Source organism: Amblyomma americanum, chromosome 4 (genome assembly GCF_052857255.1).
Source record: "Amblyomma americanum isolate KBUSLIRL-KWMA chromosome 4, ASM5285725v1, whole genome shotgun sequence".
Classification (NCBI taxonomy): domain Eukaryota; kingdom Metazoa; phylum Arthropoda; class Arachnida; order Ixodida; family Ixodidae; genus Amblyomma; species Amblyomma americanum.
In genome coordinates this window covers 19,900,878-19,921,368 of record NC_135500.1, presented here as the reverse complement: position 1 = coordinate 19,921,368, position 20,491 = coordinate 19,900,878, and the positions used below count along the sequence as shown (strand labels likewise).

At 47.5% G+C, this 20,491-nt stretch overlaps 1 protein-coding gene across 3 annotated transcripts in view; it reads right to left on the bottom strand.

Annotated features, from left to right (window-relative positions):
• LOC144127818 (putative D-lactate dehydrogenase, mitochondrial) overlaps positions 1 to 20,491 on the bottom strand; it is a 278,355-nt gene that overhangs the window by 23,532 nt on the left and 234,332 nt on the right. For all 3 annotated transcript variants that reach the window (XM_077660758.1, XM_077660757.1, XM_077660759.1), the window contains exon 5: positions 2 to 217. In XM_077660758.1, the coding sequence (XP_077516884.1) occupies positions 2 to 217 (216 nt within the window). The remainder of the gene's footprint in view (position 1; positions 218 to 20,491) is intronic.

The window sequence follows — 20,491 nt, the reverse complement described above, 5'->3', positions numbered from 1 at the left end:
CCTGCTCGCGGACGGCCTGCTCCGAGGAGCCGTGGAACTCGAGGAAGAGCGTTGGGGTCTCCTTGAAGTCGGTCTTGTTGTAGCTGTTGCACGCCTTTATGGTGGCATCGTCGAGGAACTCGATACGCGCCACAGGCACGCTGCACTGCAGGGTCTGCACCACAGCCTCGATGGCCGCCGTCACCGTCGGGAAGGGACACACGGCCGCCACCACCACCTGCAAGAGAAAATTGGAGCAAAGAAAATGTGTCACACCTTGGTGGACACCCCGACCGTGCCGCAAGGGAAGGGATAAAAGAGGGATAGTAGTGCTGATGATGATTATGGATTTTTATGGCGCAAGTGCATCTATGGCCAAAGGGCGCCATGGCACAAGACATTTTCTACTACTCAAGGCGGGGCCAAAGACCCATTTCCTAAGCAATGCACCCCTGATTAGTCCAGCACCAGGCCTGGGGAAAGCTCGTACACATTTTATCACCGGTAGGTACCCGGCGGCACTGGGCATCGAACCCCTAACCTCCCGCACGCGAGGCGGATGCTCAACCACTTGGCCACCGCTGCGGTAGGAGGGATAGTAAGAAGAAAGGGATGGGTAAGGGGTAATTTTGACCACTTGTAAATCTTTACCATTTACCGACATCGCAAAGCACACAGGCGCCTACTGTGCTTTGCACCTATCGAAACGCAGCCGGGTTCGAACCCGGGTGCTCCTGCTCAGTATCCGGCCCACAAGAGAGGCGGATGTCCACGGGGCCTGCTCGGTGAATGTTCAGACTCCGAGCCAATCCTATAGCGAAAGTGAGAGCTCTTTAATCTGGTGATAAATTTTAAACAAACCTTGCGAGAAATTTCTGCATAATTTTAAGCTTCTCTATGAGAGCACCTGAAAATAAAAAAGAGTCCCATGCTAAGCAAGCATATTCTAACTTCCGCCTCTCGTTCGCCATGTACAGTGTTTACTGCCATATCTGAGGGGTGCTCCTAAACGTCCTCTCAAAGTACAAATCAATGCAGGCGACACTCTCTGAGAATGCGTTCGGCATAACATGAGTGGGACGGAAGGAAGGCAACAGCGCATGCCAAGCATACGCCCTTCTGCTCTCTCGTGCAGGTCGCTACGGTTATCTACGGCGCTGTACTCGTCTTGCATTCCGCCTGTAACGTTACTACTACGACCTACGAGCAAAATCGTCTCTTCCTGCCCCCTCGCATTAAGTAAAGAATATATTGGTGAAGCGGGAAGTTCTGTAGAATAAACGTTGAGGCAAAATTAACGCGTTCAGTTCAATAGGGACTGGAAAGCGCGTTCGAATCGCCCGTGCAGGCTTATTCTTGAGAAAACTTGTTTTAGGCAGAGGGCGTGAACATGTTGCCCGTGAATTGAAAGAAGCTCATTTTATCATAAACAAAGGTGTCTGAATTGTGTCAGCTATGCATCCTTCTTTTTGCTGAAGACTTTTTAAGAAGATTCTCATATACCTCGTCTAAGGGTGCCTTTTCTGATGTTGACTGAAGTGTATAGTGCAAGAAGCCATTGCCGAAGCTCTTATGACGTCGCATGTGTTTTGCATGTTGCTTTCGCCCCACACCACGTGTCATCTTTGCCGTTTCTTTTTAAGATTAATCACTCGCTTTTGTCACTTTTAGGTACCACTTGCTAAACGTATTCTCTCTTATCGTTCTTATGGCCCCTTACTTCATTCTGACGTTTGCTGCAGCTGATAGGTGGTGTGTCGATGCGATTATATATATGGCAGTCTTGATGCCATAGGTAGCATAAGAGGGCTCTCGCATTGCTTCCGCCCTCGCCCTTAGATGACGTTCCACGTGACACCCGCGGTAATACAGGACGTGCTACGTCCGCCGCTATGGACGAGGGTGGCGCTGGTAAACACTCTCAAGGTTCCCTGACACCCAGCAGAAATAAATACCCACGAGAGCAGCAGATTGGACAGCCGTCGCCGTAGCTCAGTTGGTAGAGCACCGGACGCGATATCCAGAGTTCGTGGGATTGGATCCCACCGGCTCATGGCTGTTTTTTCTACTGCTTTAGAGTGATTTTATTTAAGCGATAGATTAATCTAAGTATTATTATCCCACTGGTCAGCAGTACACAATTAAAAAAAATAAAACTTTCCCCTATGCACCTTGGTTTCGGTGACTGTTTGCTCCCTTGATAAGTATATATATATATATATATATATATATATATATATATATATATATATATATGTATATATATATATATATATATATATATATATATATATATATTGCAAACAGGGAAGGGAAATGAGGGGCTCGTTTGAGAAACTTACGAAGGAAGCCAACAGTCACTGAAAGCAAGGTGCAGAGGGGAATGTTTATTTTATTTGTAGCGCTGATCAGTGGAAGAATAATACTTCAATTTATCTGTCGCTTAAAGGAAATTAATTAAAAAGCAGCAGAAAAAACAACCATGCACCGGTGGGATCCGAACTTATCACCTCCGAATTTCGCGTCCGGTTCTCTAGCCACTGAGCTAAGGCGATGGCTGTCCAATCCGCTGCTCTCGTGGGTATTTATGTTTTGCGTGTAAGCGAACCGCTGAACAGTCTCAAGGATTTCTCCTCTAAACGCCTCACTGGGAGCCAAGTACGGTCGCGTAAGAAGCGGGATGTTGAAATATTAGCGGTCTTTGAACAATTATGAACAGCCCGCCAAAGGGTATTCCATTTGCCTGGGTAGCTCCACGCATGAGCGGGACTACTCAGGAAGCACTACTTTTGATCACCATCGAGTCCGAAGAATGAGGGCGCTGCCGTAGGAGAGTTTCACTCCTTCAGAGCACTTTTTTGAATGCTTTTTCCCAGACTGCAATGTTGACCGGGTGTGAAATTGGCGCATCGATGTATAGTTTATTTCCGAGTGAACCTCGCTGCGATGGCAAACAACGAACGCTCTGCGAAGAGCATCGACGCTCCAATAAGGAGCGATGACAACATGCAACCAGTTTCCAATAGAAGAAAGCTGATTTATGCGACTAGCGATGCGTGGAAATACCAGGTGAATCTCACATTGCAAGCTAGTACGCGATTGTTGAGACTGCCAATTTACTTTAAGCAACCGTTATCGATCAATCTATCAAATCTTTGTTTACATCGTCCAGATGCCTCACCTGTGGTTTATAAATCAGGCGAAAACTACTACACGGCTGTGCTCGATTTGCAAAGCTCACGGGACGAAGCTGTATGCGTTACTCCTCCCGCTCCGCGAGCAATCATCCGAGAAAAGTTCAGGACCTCAAAATAAACTGCTCAGAATATGCGTGATGGGGACGCACATATACGACCCGCAGAGCGCAACTTTAAACCAAATTTATTCCGCCACAGCCCCTATCCCTGTTGCTATACATATGCCGCCAATGCGTGCAACTTTTCAGGACTAAGAAGTTCCTAAACACAGCAGAGGAAAGAAGAGAGATAATTGAGCGCTATTTCGTAAAAATTCCGGAAGCGCCTGCATCAATTCGAGATCAACCAACCTTGTTGATAAACAGGTCAATTTCTTTTAGGGTATACGTGTCATGTAACGATGCACGGGGAGGGACAGGGCTACGGGAATAGAGGCTCTGGCATAAGAAACCTAGCTGGAAAATGGCGCTTTGTGTGCTGCATGTGTAACTATCGCGCTGTCTAAGACTTCTTACAAGCCCCATCATCCATCCAGAATAACGCACCAACTAGTCCACATCAAGGTAGTAATCGAGCCACTCAGGACTGCTCCGAACACGTGACGTCCTGAAGAAACAGCTTTACCCTTTCAGACGCCATTTGTATTCTGTTCAGATCGCCACTTCTGGTAAATACAATTCACCCAGAAGAGTTTATAGGCCAGAAGAACGCTAACTAGTAAAGAGCCAGTATATTCCTAGATGTCTGTAAATTGCGAGAAACCATCCCGATGGTTACAAAATTGTAACTTTGTTCTTCCCATAAAAAATAAATCAGCGTTCGAGGTACCATGAAATCACGTATCCTCTTCCTAACAGCAAATGAAACGAGAAACCCGGCATAACAGTTTGTAAAACACTCCTGTATGATCATTGGGAAGCGCGCTCAATAATTAGCACTTTTGTGAAAAGATTCGTTGACTTTTTTCCCAAGCTATCGATCCGAAACATACTTTCAGCGATGTGAGTGGTGATCAGTTCACCTGAAATAAAGAAATAACTCGTCGCATAACGCACTACAAATAACAATCGAGTTATATTATGCATAGAGCTGGCAGTAGGTGTAACTCTAAGAGACAGGACGAGAGCAAAATGAGTTTGACAACAACTGCGAGTTATCAATGATATTGTTGAAATTAATAAGAAATTGTCATAGGCAGAGCGTGCATTGCGAAAGCAAGATAACTGATGGTTATAAAGGGTAACGGATAATATACCGAGAGAAGGCAAGCGTAGCAAAGGGCAGCAGAAAGTCAGGAGCGTGAATGAGATTAGAAAGCTGGAGGGGAGAAGGTGGCCGGAGCTGGCACGGGACAGGATTAATCGGTGGGATACAGGAGTGGCCTTTCTCCTGCAATGGGCGTAGTCATGTTGATGATGACTACAGGTGGATGTAAAGCGTCTGAAAGGGCTAAGAGAAAGATCTGCGTGACATAGGCCTTAGTGGAGAAAATATTAAGGATAGCCGTGCTATCAAGACTCACGTAGGCGAATGAAGACTGATATTGAATGAAGGAAAGATATTTTGCAGCGCAGATAGGACACGCCATTAAGAAAGGAGAGAGAACCCAATACGCCATATAAATACGAAAATTCTTAAACAGGCGAAACACAGCAAAGAGGCGTCAACATTCCTCCCTGAGATGACCGAGAGAAAAAGAAAGAACGTATACCACATGTGCTACTTTTAATCGATACAGATTAAGCGGGAGAAAAGCAGAGAGAAATCTGTTATATTGACACCGTGCCGCAACTAGAATCGTTTCAATATCATACAGCAGCAGCAGCCAACAGATGATCACACATTTCTTTTCGCAGCGTCTAATCAGTACGGCCTCAGTAATTTCTGTGATGGTCCTTTGCGTGCCTATGAACAAACTTTGCACGTGGTGAGGAGCAGAGCGCAGTCACAGTACCGACATGGAAGGATGAAGTAACCGTCGGGACAGCCCCGTATGATATGCAGTGCCAGCTTGCGAAGACTCAAGGGGTGGAAAATTAATCTGCGCGCCATAACTACGTCGCTTCTAATGACATACGTGCAGAGTCGAAATATCAAGCCTCACATGCCGTAGGAATTGACCACCATGTAGTGACTCTTGGTACGGCAGAACGATCCACTGAAAATACAAATGGATTCTGATTTTATGAATGAACGTTTTCTGCGAGGCACTCGCTCTTGCCCGGCATCGCTCTCCTGGTCTGTCCGATGAGGAGCGCCACTTCCAAAGGCTTATGTCTGGTCTCAAATTCATATCGAACTGGAGGGCGTCCAGTGCTTCAGAATGAGAATCAGGCTTTATTGAAAGCTCAAAAACGTGAATGATGTTATTACATATACTAACTCAGCATGCAGAGCCTATTTTATTGTTCCGCATCTTCTGCAGTCGTATTTTCATGACAACCGTACTTTGCTTCCAGTTAGGCGCAGTATCGAGAGCAAATCTGAATTAAATATTCAAGGCGAAGCAACTTCGCCACAAAACTCTCACGGCGTGAGCTAAATGACTAATGTAGATCTTTCTTTGCTCGAGCTATGCGCAGCAAGCGAAAGAGGGCGAATGCCTCGCGAAGCGAATAGCTCTCGCTTCATCAAGCGCCGCCGCCATGTACCCGCAAAAAGAGCAGGCTGGTGACCACTGGGGGGAAATCGCACTAGACTAGCCAGAATCCTGCCAGTTTAGTGGTCCTTTCCTCAGAGTGCAAATCTACCCACGTTCGTGCAGCCAGCCCATGCTTGCGTCAGTGTGCATATCTGTGGGTTGCAAGCACCGTTGAAGTTGTTTGAAGGCGGTTCTTCGCATTAGAACGGGACAGGACTCGGCAATGCGAGAGACTGTTTTCCCAGTTGCAGAAACCTTCGCAAGGCTTTCTTGTCTCATAGAGGGCGTACCTCATCCTTGATAAAGACATGGCGGAGGAAATGCAAAGCAGCATTTACGCGACTTAAACGCGAGCCCCAGGGACGTACTTGATTCGAGTGATTTTGTGAACCGCTTTCGCTGCTCTTGCAATTTTTCAGCGAATACTTCATGGTCTAGGCAAATGAGACGTCTGCCACCTTAGGCTTGCCAACATCTTGTCCGTCACTCGTAGAAACGTTCCTGGAGCAGGAAGAAAAAAACCGGATGGCATGAACTTTAACTCGGGTAACCCCTATGGCGTGAACAAGGCAGTCGGCCTCTCTCGTAGTCTTCGATCTGCCAGCACCCATCCTTGAGGTCCATCGATGAGAAACACTCGGCGTCACAGGGTCGGTCAAGGGTGTCGTCCATCGCTGGACGACTTTTTCCGTCAAGCTGTTTAGTATGCGGTCATCCATGCAATGCCATTGAGTCTAGCCTGTTTTTTTTTGGATGATGATGAAAGATGATGATGTTGATTCCGAGCTTTTTTTTGGTGCAAGGGCATCTAAGGCCAAACACAAGGTTTTCGGTCTGCGCTGGGTAAAATATGTTCACATGTTAATATCAATTCCGGGTGTATAGGGCCTAAGGGCAGTGAGTATGTGCACGATTACGGTGTGTCGTGAGAATGCATAGGTTAGGTTGAATGGCCTAAAGTCGTGTATAGCGCCTAAAAACTGCGGTAAGAGTTGTTACATACAAACGTCCAAGCTAGGTAGTCTCAACCAAAGTCCATGCTTAAGCAAGAAGGGCGAGGCATCTGGCAACTACTGCTAAGCACAGCTTTCTCCTCAGCTATGAAGAGAAGCTGAGGTTGCATGAAATAAGAAACCTCTTTTAAAAAGCCTACACGAGTTAAAAATTTAAAAACTCTATCCATCGAAAACATGCGGTCATCACCAAAAAGTAAAGAAGAGTGCACTGATATTTTAAATGTGCATAGTTCTGGGGAGTGCTGTCGTCTTTCTGTCTCCAATGTTGGGCACATGATTAATGCGAGGAAAACTGGCATGTGGGCTCTCCACATCTCGCGCATTGTGGTGCTGGTGTATCCTTTAAAAGATGTGTGTAGTGTATGTATGTCCTATCCTCAGTCTGCAGAGAGCAACTTCTTTAAATATATTTTATTTTTCTGTGGCATACCTTCCAATTCTCGGTTTTATTGTGTGCAGTTTGTTGTCTCCTTCGTTCCGATCCTGCTGCCACTCTTTGCGAAGTGCAGTCCTAATATGTCACCTGAGGTCCTGGTATGGAATTTGGATTACATCTATAGGACTCATTTCGGCAGCTGACGCAGCAAGCCTATCAGCCTGATTTCCATGTGACCTGGTACCAAGCATATTGTAATTTTATGGTGCAATGTGCGCGCATACATAAGGCATTTCACGGGGGAATTCTTTAGAGGGTTTTTATAGGGTTTCCCAGATGACAGGGCCATAACCACGGTTATGGAATGTGAGTAAATAACAGAGGTCGAGATTCTCTTTTGCAGGATGGATCTAGTAGCCAACAGGGTACCATTATATTCTGCGGTAAGTATGCTTGTGTGTCTATTCATTGTTTTGTTTCCGCAAAGTGACAGCTGTGAACTGCACATGAAACTGAGGAAGCCTTACTGGCACCAGTTCACTGATACTTTGCTTGAAGGGACATGAAGTGCTGTTTTATGCCAAATGGCAACCCATGCTTGCCAACCTCATGAAAAGATATGTCACAGTCAACTAGATGCCCTTCCCTGGGAGCAATTATGTCTATAGAAGAAGTCTCCTGAATATTGGAGACGATATGTTCATGTCTTGTACGAGTGTGGCGACTAACGAGTAAATGTGTGGTTCAGACGGTGGGTTTGAAAGCAGCAGTGCACTAGTAGGGTATAGCAATACCGCGCTGCATAGGTGGTCAGATAATGCGCTGAGCTAAAAGCGTATTCGTAGTGTTTGCCTAATGCATCTGCTTGGTGCTTCAAAGTATCGCCAGTAGTGCTAAAAGGAGGAATTGGATGTGCACTATGCCATTTGAGTGTTTTAGTCCACTGTATACTTTATGCGTATGTGTGTAAGCATTTACAGATGAGAGAAACGACTACCATCTTTCCAGTTTGAATATACGTCGAATACGAGTGCCATTTCTTTCTGCAAGCTTAAAGTTTATTAAGATGTCAGACCGTAGGATAACGGCGAAATTACAACCATGCTTTATTTTAGTCCTCACGAGTTTTCTCACACTGAGCATACCACCATGGCCTTCGTCTGTTTTCTACTTAACCTGATGTCTGTGGGATAGATTTCTGTGCAGTATCTGTATCTGCGCAGTGTGAAGAAGGATTGCGTGAAGAAGGATTCACCTATACCCATGTCTGTAATTGATGAACAGGACAATGCTGAGAGTTCCCGGAACATCTTCCAATGAGCAATATGTTCTTAAAAACTTCCTGGGATTATTTACCTTTGGTTTTATACTCTCTGTGTATATTAAAGAAATAGGAACGCGGTCAATTCCATAGAGATTATCTATAACTGCCCACTCAGTAGCTGCCAAGAGCAATAGAGCCAATATAAAGGTGAAGGAGCTAGACACCGCAGCAGACACGGGACAGAGAAAGAAGACGACACAGGGCTGTACTTGCAACTAAAATTTTATTTGAAACTTCATGGCTTTATAAAGACGCTGCGGTGTCTAGTTCCTTCATGTCTCACCAACTGGCCTACACATCTACCCTCTTAAGCAATATATAGGTATATCACTGTGTATGAGTTCTGTGCTGCATTAAAGTATGTTGGTTCTCTTCCATTGAATATACATAACCCAGACTAAACAGGAACCTTTCGACTAGCCCACCTCGAGAGTCGTTTCTAGGACCTCCCCACAATGAGCGGTGCGTTTTAAAATCGCCAACCAACAGGAACGGCTCCGGAAGCTGGTCAATAAGTTTTTCAAGTTCGTCGATGGGCAAGTGATGATCTGGTGGGATATACGGGGAAACATGCGGTTATTACTCTGCAAAAGTTAGTGCTCGTATTGCCAAGGCCTCTAAGTCTGTAGCCAGAGCAAGACATCGGGAGCTAATTGAATTCTGAACCACAATGGCTACGCCACCTGATGAGAGGGCACTGTCTTGACTGTCCTTCCTGTGTACTACTTATTTTTTAGAAAGTCTGTATGTGTTGGATTTAAGTGCGTTCCCTGCAGGCGAAGTATGGTTGGTCGATATTGCGCGAGAATTTCATATATTTCATCCAGGGCAGCAGAGGCAGCGGCAGGAACAACCGTGTAGCGCCTGACCATCGTCTTTGTTTACGCAGAACCAGCATTGTGCCGACTATCTGCCGACTAACATCGACTATCTACACTGCTGCATCTCTAGCCCTGCTGGTATTTTGGAAGGACTGCAGACAACGCCGCCTTCAAGCCTGTTATAAAAGCCCAGGCTGCCGACGGATGCTTCACACTTCGGGCTGCACAGGCCGCTGCAGGAACAACAGTGTAGCGCCTGACCATCGTCGCTGCTTTGCGCAGAACCAACATTGTGCCGACTATCTACTGTCTAACATCGACTATCTACAGTGCTGCATTTCTCGCCATGCTGGTATTTTAGACGGACAGAAGAAACGCCCCCTTCAAGCCTGTTATAAAAGCCCAGCCTGCCGACGGATGCTTCACACTTCGGGCAGCAGAGGCAGCGGTAGGAACAACCGTGTAGTGCCTGACAATCGTTTTTGATTTACACAGAACCAGCAGTGTACCGACTATCTACCGACTAACGTCGACTATATACACTGCTGCATCTCTCGCCCTGCTGGTATTTTGGACGGACCGCACAAAACGCCCCCTTCAAGCCTGTTATAAAAGCCCATGCTGCCGACGGATGCTTTACACTTCGGGCAGCAGAGGCAGCGGCAGGAACACCCGTGTAGCGCCTGACCATCGTCGCTGCTTTACGCAGAACCAGCATTGTGCCGACTATCTACCGACTAACATCGACTATTTACGCTGCTGCATCGCTCGCCCTGCTGGTATTTTGGACGGACGGAAGACAATGCCCCATTCAAGCCTGTTATAAAAGCCAAGCCAGCCGACGGATGTTTCATACTTCGAGCAGCAGAGGCAGCGGCAGGAACAACCGTGTAGCGCCTGACCATCGCCTTTGCTTTACACAGGTTGGTTGATTTCAGTGTATTTAACAAGTAACCATTTGTCCCGCTGCCCCTGCTGCCCTAGCTTGTGTTCAATATGAATACTGTGCCGACGGATACTTGTCTAACATATTTTGAGGATTTTTCTGATAGTGAAGGTTTCATGACATGTGCAGAACTTCGTCAGCCCTACCACATTGGTAAATGCGCCGCCATTAGCCAGCGATTATACAATGTAAAACATGAAGCAGATAAGAAAACATTAAGATGCAAAACATGCCATTTACCTTCGTCTCTTAGTGGGCAATCTTTCGTGCTCTGGCCTGCTTTGGGTGAAGAACTTTATGAAATCATGAAGAATTTGGCTGCACTCACTATCAAAGTAGATGGCCTGATACCATTAAGAGAGACCGTAACAAGCTGTTACGTACATTTCTGAGACATATGACACACTACTGACGCGACTTCTGAGAGGCATGATGGAGAGATTGAAAGGTTACGCACTAAACTTGAAAACACTGAAAAAGATCAATACGAGATACAGAAAGAGCTAAACGATCTGCAGCAATGCAGCAGAAGACAGAGCCTGGAAATGCCTGGCTTTCCCTTTGAGGAAAAACAAGACTTGCTATCTAAGATAAATTATTTTGCGGTGACGCTCGATCTACCCTGCCTATCAGACTCCGATATTGGAGGCCTGCATCGTCTGCCATCACTCCAAAAGAAGGTACCTGTGGCACTGATAACGTTTCCTAGGCGCACAACCCTCAATGAACCGGACGACAAGAAACAATTTTTTGATAATTTGACTGCCACTAACACGAAATTTCGAAGGCTAGCTTAAACGAAAGCTCGCGAGCAGAACTACTCTTTCGTGCAGTCAACAGAGGGAAAGATTTTTGTAAGGAAGGAGAGCGGCACTCCAGCATTAAGGATACCTTCAGAGGAGGACCTAAGCAAGATTGTAAAGACATAGTAAACTTGGAACCTTGCTAAATCTCTGTTTGGAATGACTGCTTACTATAATCCTGGCCTTTTTAATCAATTGTTCAATGCCAGCGCTTATGCTCCTCAAGAGGTCCTCTCCTTTTATCAGCTAAATGTACGCAGTTTGAAGAAAAAGAATAAGAAATTGAAGCTGAATTAGAGGAACTAAAGCGTGGTTTTGATGTCATTAGTTTCACGGAAACTTGGTATAGCTCTGATGCGGAAGTTGCGCAGATTCCATGCTACAATCCCATTTTTATGTTCCGACGAGGTAAGCGCGGAGGTGGTAGATCTCTATATGTACACGAACGTTGGCCCTATGACGTTCTTACAGACTCTTGTGTTGTAAATGGAAACCTTGAAGTTGTTAGCTTACTGCATCGCGGCATTGCTTTACTTTTAGTGTACCGCTCCCTTAAGGTAATCTTGATGCATTCCTTGATTTCTCTGATAGTTTCCTTAATTTTGCTAATCAAAGCAGGTGGCGTGTCATTATATTTGGTGATATGAACATTGACTTGCTTAAGAAAAACCCGATGCAGACTAAACTACTTGATGTTCTTACATAGTTGCCAAAATGTTATCCTCCTACCTACCAGAATAAGCCAGAAAACAAAAACCCTCATTGATCACTTCTTTACAAATTTTTCCACACATACAGTTACCGTAGGTGTCCTTTCAACTGCTATAAGCGATCATACGACATTTTTTGGCTTATTTTCAAATAAGCAACACTCTGCTAAGCCTAAGTACAAGCGACGAACAGTGAATTATGACACAGTTGCCTAATTTTGTTCACTTATGGCTGAAACTTGTTGAGCAGAAGTATATCTGGAAAATGATCCGTTCGTAGCGTAAGATATATTTTCAGAAAAGGTACAACACAATTACAACATTGCATTTCCTATGGTTGCCGTCCATAAGCAGAAAAAAGCTAAGACTAGATAACGCCGGTTCATCTGAGGCGCATTCCAAATAAAAACTCCTTATTTGCTCATTTCTTGGAAACAAGAGGCCCAACCGATTACGAAGATTTTAAGAAATTCAGAAACAAATTAAATCTGGTTTTAAAAAAGGCCAAAACTGCCTATTACGAAACCAAATTTGCTTCAATAGTGGACACACCCAAACAAGTTTGGAACGTTGTAAACGGCATGATATCCAATGGGAAACCTCGTCTGCCTTGCGAGCTACTGATTGATGGAACCTCCTACTCTGGTGTAACACTTGCTATTAGATTTAATGCACATTTTCTTAATGCAGGCGCTTTTCATATCACAGCAGGCGCGTGTGTCGCCCATCACCTATAGAGCTTTGTACGAAAACAATTTGCTGTGAGTCTCTATTTCTGACCCCCGCATCTGAAGTAGTAGTCGTAGCTATCCTTAATTTTCTTAAAAATAAATCTTCACCAGGTGATGGCGATGTAAGTACGGTACCAGTAAAAGCCGTTATCAGAAGCATTAGTGCACTTTTAACGCATATATGCAACAGAATGCTCCTGACTGGTATCTTCCCTGATAAGATGAAATCAGCTCGAGTTACACTTATCTACAAGAGAGATGACAAAAATGATATGAACAACTATCGCCCTGTCTAGATTATGCCACTGTTTTCTAAGATCGCAGAACCTGTGGTATATAAAAGATTACAAAACTTCCTAGATAAAAATACATATTATGCAAAGAACAGTACGGATTCCAGGCTGGTAAATCCACGCAGACTGCTGTACGGTACATAAAAGATTGCCTTCTTTCTAACTTTGAACAAAAGCTTTTCACCATCGGAATATTTCTAGACTTTCGCAAAGCTTTTGATTCAATTAAACACGATATCTTATTACTAAAGCAAGAAAAATATGGAATTCGTGGTATTGCAGACAAATTGTTGGAAAGCTACCTTGCAGGACGGAGGCAGTCTACATGGCTACAGGAGCTTAAATCCGGTACAGGTATAATGAAATTCGGTGCACCACAAGGCTCTATTCTCAGCCCTCAACTTTTCATTTTATATATTACTGATATTGTAAATATACACTAAACTTCAAATATGGTCGTCTACGCTGATGACACTAATGTCTTCTTTTCAGGTCCCAACCTTAATATCGATCGAATACCTGGCTCAATGAACTGCAGACATGGCTTGATGCCAAAAAGCTTGAACGAAACATAAAAAAAAACTAAATATGTGCTTTTCCACGCTAAAAATAAGCCTCTTGATCATAATATCCCAATCTATTTTAACAACCCAGAAATTTAGCAGGTGAATTGTCATAAGTGTCTAAGAGTTCGCTTCCGCAGTGACTTGGGCTAGACCAATCACGTCAACAGTCTGCGGATACGAATATCAAGATCATTTGGGTTAATTCAACGACTTCGTTATATTCTTCCATTCCATGTAGAAAAAGCAGTTACATTTTTTCTTATTCATTCTCATATTCAGTACAGTCTCTTATTGGGGGGAACATGTAATAAAACTGACTCGGATAGGTTGTTCCTCTGCAAAAAAGAGCCTTGCGCGTTTTGGGTAGATATCCTGTTAGTAGTAATGGCATGTGTACCTCTTGTAAGGTGTTGCCGTTTTTTCTATCCTACAAAAACTACTTAGCACTCCTGATATACCGAAAAATAAAACATGACTGAATCTTCCTCTCGTTCTTATTTGAAAAGATAAATCACAGATAACTTGCGCACAATTTCTTTGATTGGTTTTAGGCCTCACACTAATTAAGACACCAAGACTACAGATCACTAAATAAGTTTTATGCCAGAGATATCGAACATTAATTGCTTGTGTCCAGGAGAGTGTCACCATTCATCAATTCAAGGAGAAAATGCGCCATCTTTTGAACACCCCCCTGTGAAATTTTGTTATGCATACCTGCTGCATTTCTTTGCTATTCCTGATGTTCTGTGCGAATGTTTTTCTTTTCTACACCATTTAATATCACTAATTGTTCATGACTTCTTCAGTACTTCCTGCTTGACCAGTGCTTGTGTAATTGCTTATGTTGAATTCCTGTCTCATTATGTTGGATGTATCACCCTTCTCACTGATATTTTACTCCGCACCATCTGCACCGACGTGTAATGCGGGTGTTAAGCCTCGTCCGGAGACATCTTTATCTTGTTTAGCCTCTCCCCGCGGACACCATGTATCGTTGTCCGCAATGAATGAATAAATAAAAGAAGGTTCTTAAGTAACCCTCGGCAGTTCCAGCGGATAATGGTCTCGACAGGCACAGTTCTTTATCTGGCGGCCCGACTGGATGGTTCATGGCTTATGGTGGTTTAAAGTCCCAAAGCGACTCATGCTTGGGGGTATGCCGTAGTGGAGGTTTCTGGAAATTTCGACCACCTGGGGTTCTTTAATGTGGCACCGTACACGGGATTCTATGATCCTATAATTTCGCGCCCATCGAAGTTGACCGCTGAGGCCGGGATCGAACCCGCGTGCTTCGGGTTAGCAACCGAGCGCCGTAATCACTTAGCCACAGCGGCGGCGCGGCTTGACTGGATGTCTTTACGGTTTAAGGCGGTCTAAGAACCTCCGCCACTCTTTAGGGTCCCTAAACGTCTCCGGTGCTGAGAACACCGGTGTAACCGCCATTATATTGTCACGTAGTGGTGACGGCAGTCGAAGCAGCGATGAAGACGGACGAAAGGGTCTTCTAAAAGAACTGTTTATTGGGCTGACTTGCACCCAAAACGGACTGAATCACTCGGCGGCGGCGAAGCGACAAGCGTGCTCGGCGGTCGTCGAACAGAATGCCCGCCGCTGTCGGCCGTGCTCAATTTAAAGCTGATAGCGAACATTCGAGATAAAGGGCGCAAAGTTAATAGAACATTCCGGAACAACGTAGAATCAGCTTTGCTTGGCTGCGATCAATCGAGATAAGTCTAGTTGCGTCTTGCGTCGCAAACAAAGCGATAAGGTGGTGTCACGGCAGATTTGAAAAACGAACAAACACTGCAAATATTGGCGGCATTACTCCCTTCTCAAGGAAGCATCGACCCGATGCATTAAAACAAATAATGCGACTAGTAAGGGGAAAAAAACAGATCTTGCGAAAATAGAGCATGGAAATGCAGCGGCCTTTAGCGCGCATAATACGGCTTCAGACGGACTACATGGACAACTTCTGGTCGTACGCAGCGTCGCTGGGATGCAGTCATTGCGTCAGGGATGACTTCATAATCCAGTTCACCCAGCCGACGAAGAACCTTGTACGGGCCGAAAGAGCGGCGCAAAAGCTTTTCACTCAATCCACGGCGGCGAATGGGCGTCCACACCCAGACTTGGTCTCCTGGCTTGTATTCCGCGTTGCGTCTTCGTAGGTTGTAGCGTCTGGCGTCGAACCGCTGCTGATCTTTGATCCGTAATCGGGCAAGCCTTCGAGCTTCTTCTGCGCGTTGAAGGTAGGCGGCAACGTCGACGTTCTCTTCTTCTGTAACGTTGGGCAGCATGGCGTCTAGCGTGGTCGTGGCCTCCCTGCCATGGACGAGCCTAAAAGGCGTCATCTGGGTGGTCTCCTGCACTGCGGTGTTGTAGGCGAAGACGACGTAAGGCAGGATGACATCCCAGGTTTTATGTTCGGCATCGACATACATAGCGAGCATATCGGCGATGGTTTTGTTCAGGCGCTCGGTCAGTCCGTTGGTCTGCGGATGGTATGCAGTTGTCCTCCGGTGGCTGGTTTGGCTGTAGCGCAGGATGGCTTGCGTGAGTTCCGCCGTAAATGCTGTTCCTCTGTCCGTGATGAGCACATCGGGGGCGCCGTGTCGAAGAAGAATTCACTCCACGAAAAATTTGGCCACTTCTGCTGCTGTTCCGTTCGGTAGGGCTTTCGCCTCGGCGTAGCGGGTCAGGTAGTCGGTCGCTATGATGATCCACTTATTTCCAGATGATGATGTTGGAAAAGGGCAAAGCAAGTCCATGCCAATCTGCTGAAAGGGTCTTGAGGGAGGTTCAATGGGGTTCAGAAATCCTGCTGGTCGTGTGGGAGGAGTCATTCGTCGCTGACAATCTCGGCATGTTTTCACATAGCGTGCGACATCGGCAGACAGTCGGGGCCAGTAATACTTGTCTTGAATGCGGCGGAGGGTGCGAGTAAACCCGAGATGTCCAGCTGTCGGCTCGTCGTGTGAAGCCCGTAGAACTTCTTCGCGGAGACAAGTAGGTACAACAAGGAGGTAGGCTGTTTTGTTCGCTGTAAAGTTCTTCTTCACAAGGACCTCATTCTGCATACAGAAGGAAGACAGTCCTCGCTTGAATGAAGCGGGGGGTGAAGAAACCTTGCCTTCCAGGTACTCGATGAGGCCTTTTAGGTTGGGGTCCGAGCGTTGCTGCTGAGCAAAAAAGCTTGCGCTGATGGGTCCCAGGAAGGCGTCCTCATCGTTGTCCAGCGGCGGTGCATCTACAGGGGCTCGTGAGAGGCAATCGGCGTCAGTGTGCTTGCGTCCGGACTTGTAAACGACGGTCACGTCAAACTCCTGGAGACGCAGACTCCATCGAGCGAGTCGGCCAGAGGGATCTTTCAAATTGGCAAGCCAGCAGAGTGCGTGGTGGTCGCTGACCACCTTGAACGGCCGTCCGTAGAGGTAGGGGCGGAATTTCGACGTAGCCCAGATGATGGCAAGGCACTCCTTCTCAGTGGTCGAATAGTTAGCCTCGGCCTTAGAAAGGGAACGGCTAGCGTATGCGATGACCTTCTCCAGCCCGTCACTTTTTTGAACGAGAACGGCGCCTAGTCCCACGCTGCTTGCGTCGGTATGAACTTCAGTATCGGCGTTTTCATCAAAATGCGCAAGGATCGGTGGGGACTGTAAACGACGCTGAAGTTCCCTGAAGGCTTCTGCTTGCGGCGCTTCCCATTTAAACGGCACGTCTGCCTTCGTCAGTTGGGTCAGGGGCTCGGCGATGCGCGAAAAGTTTTTCACAAATCGTCGGTAATATGCGCATAGTCCGAGAAATCTGCGCACTGCTTTCTTATCGGCCAGCGGTTGAAACTCTTCAATAGCAGCTGTTTTCTGCGGGTCTGGGCGTACTCCTTCCTTGCTAACGATGTGGCCTAGAAACAGCAGCTCTTCGTAGGCAAAGTGGCATTTCTCTGCTTTCAAGGTTAGCCCAGACGACTTGATTGCGTCTAGTACTGTTCGAAGTCTTTTGAGGTGCTCTTCAAAGTTCGAGGCGAAGACAACGACGTCATCTAAATATACCAGACAAATCTGCCACTTCAGGCCTGCCAACACTGTATCCATTACTCGCTGAAACGTCGCTTGTGCGGAACAGAGACCAAATGGCATCACCTTGAACTCAAACAGCCCATCCGGAGTTATCAATGCTGTCTTCTCGCGATCTCTTTCGTCGACCTCAATTTGCCAGTAGCCGCTCTTGAGGTCCATCGATGAGAAATATTTGGCGTTGCAGAGGCGGTCCAGTGTGTCGTCGATGCGGGGGAGGGGGTAGACGTCCTTCTTTGTTATGTTGTTCAAGCGGCGGTAATCCACGCAGAATCGAAGTGCGCCGTCTTTCTTTCTCACTAGAACAACCGGTGCCACCCATGGGCTGTTTGAAGGCTGGATGACGTCGTCGCGAAGCATTTCTTCGACTTGGTCCCGGATGGCTTGTCGTTCTCGCGGAGACACACGGTAGGGGCTTTGACGGAGAGGTCGGACGTGTTGATCCGTTATAATGCGATGCTTGGCAATTGGCGTCTGTCGCACCTTCGGCGATGTCGAAAAGCACTCACTGTAGTTTTGAAGCAGATTGCGGATCTGGTCTTGTCTGTTCCGGTGCAGGGCTGGGTTGATGTCGAAAGTGGGCGAGTTCTCTTGGTCAGGCGGTTCTTCTGCGGAGGGGTCGGAGAGGGCGAAGGAATCTCGTACGTCAGATATTTCGTCGTAGAAAGCAATCGTCGTTCCTCTGTTAATATGCCGGTATTCTTCGCTGAAGTTAGTCAGCAGTACTTCGGCCTGGCCATTGCGGAAATGTGCGATGCCTCTTGCGATGCTGATTCCTCGGTCTAGTAGCAACTGCATGTTCCCCTCGATGATGGCTTCAGTGTTTATGGCTTTCGTGGCGCCTACGGTCACGATAACGCTTGAACGGGGTGGGACGCTCACTTCTTCCTCCAGGACACTTAGGGCAACGTGATTTTCCCGAGTTTTCATCGAAGCGATGGCTTCGTCCGTCGAAAGCGTGATCAGCTTGGATCGCAGGTCGATGATCGCCTGATGCTCATTAAGGAAATCCATACCCAAGATCACTTCGCGGGAGCATTGCGGTAGCACAACAAAGGTCGCAGGATAGGTATGTCCTTTGACAGTCACTCGCGCTGTGCATCGTCCTGATGGCGTAATGAGGTGGCCCCCAGCGGTGCGAATTTGTGGGCCGTCCCAAGCCGTTGACTTTTCTGAGCTGCGCAGCGAATGTTCCATTCATCACCGAGTAATCGGCTCCTGTGTCGACTAGAGCGGTAACTTTCCGGCCGTCGATAGTCACTTCTAGGTCGGAGGTCCTTGCTCTTGCATTGCATGTCACTCTCGGCGTCGGGTCACGGCTTCGTCGCGTATGCGAGTCACGGGTTGGGCGTGTGGTCGAAGCTCCTCTGGGTGGCGGCGTCGATTTCAAGGTAGCTTGCGTCGTGGTCGAGGTTCTCATTTTGTGCGGCGTCGGTGCAGCGAGTGTCGGTTCTTCATGCGGCGTCGCGGGTGCAGCGTCTTCATGGGGTGTGGTCGGTGGAGGATCTTCGGCGTTTAGCTCGTGAGCAACCTCACCTCCAGAGGTTGCTGCCTTTAGTTTCCCCTACGGGGGCTGGGCGACCTTCCTCGTACCGCGGCTGCGTAGCTGCGGCGTGGCGACGCAAAGCGCGAGGTTGACGGCGATGGTGAGCGCGAAAAGCGGTTCGGCGTGTACTCTTCTCGACGCAGGTACTCGTCGATTTCGTGCGGACGTTGTCCGAAGCGTGGTCGTGGGGCGTTAACGGCAAATCCTCGAAGACCGATACGTCGGTACGGGCAGTGACGAAGAATATGGCCGGCCTCACCGCAATGGAAGCACAACGGCCGGTTGTCGGAAGTCCTCCAGGCGTCGCATTTCCTGGGGCTTGAGCGTCGGTCATAGGCTGGGCGGGTGGGGGCTGGGAGGCGGCGTTGTGGAACGATTGGCTCATCTCGGGGAGGACGTGGGGGTTGTCGCTGGGGCTGAGCAGTACTTACTGCAGCAGCGTAGGTCATGGCCTGGGGATCTGTGGCCGTCGGGGTGCCAAGTGCCTGTTGCACTTCTTCCCGTACCACATCCATCAGAGTCGCTGCTTGTGGCTGTGGGGAAGATGGCAGTAATCGGCGTAGCTCCTCTCGTACGATTTCGCGGATAACTTCCCGCAAGCTGTCGCTGGTGGTGGCCGGCGTGTCCGAACGGATTGCACAGGCAGAGGAAGGGCGATTGTACTGCCGAGCTCGAACGTCGAGGGTCTTCTCAATCGTGCAGTCTTCTTGCATAAACTCCTCGACTGTTTTTGGCGGCTGGCGGACGAGGCTTGCAAGGAGTTGTTCTTTTACGCCACGCATTAAAAACTGAACTTTCTTTTCCTCGGTCATCCCGGGATCGGCGCGGCGAAATAAGCGCTTCATCTCCTCGACGTAACTGCGGACGGGCTCATTCGGAAGCTGGATCCTGGACTCGAGGAGTCGTTCGGCTCTTTCTTTCCTCACGACACTGGTGAATACCTTCAATAGTTCTCTCTTGAATAGCTCCCATGTCGTAAGGGACGACTCGTAGTTTTCGTACCACGTGCGTGCGGAGCCATCCAATGATAAAAAAACGTGTCCAATCTTTGCCGCATCATCCCACTTGTTGAATGACGCCACGCGCTCAAATTGGTCCAACCATTCTTCAGGGTCTTCGCCTAGGGATTCATTGAAAGTTGGCGGCACCCGCGGCTGCTGCAGTATGATCAGTGTCGACATCTTTGGCGAGGTTGCAGTGCTGGTAGCAGCGTCTTTTCGCTGTCTGGTGCGGTCCGGCAGTTTCCCGAACTCAGGCTCCTCTCCCTGGAGACGTCGGCTGGCTCGCTGAGCTGCTGGTTCGTCCTCGGGTGTGAAGCGCTCAGGGCTGGGTTCACGACTTGAAGGGGGCGTCCGGAACATGAAAGTTACCCCGCACCTCCACCAGATGTCACGTAGTGGTGACAGCAGTCGAAGCAGCGATGAAGACGGACAAAAGGGTCTTCTAAAAGAACTGTTTATTGG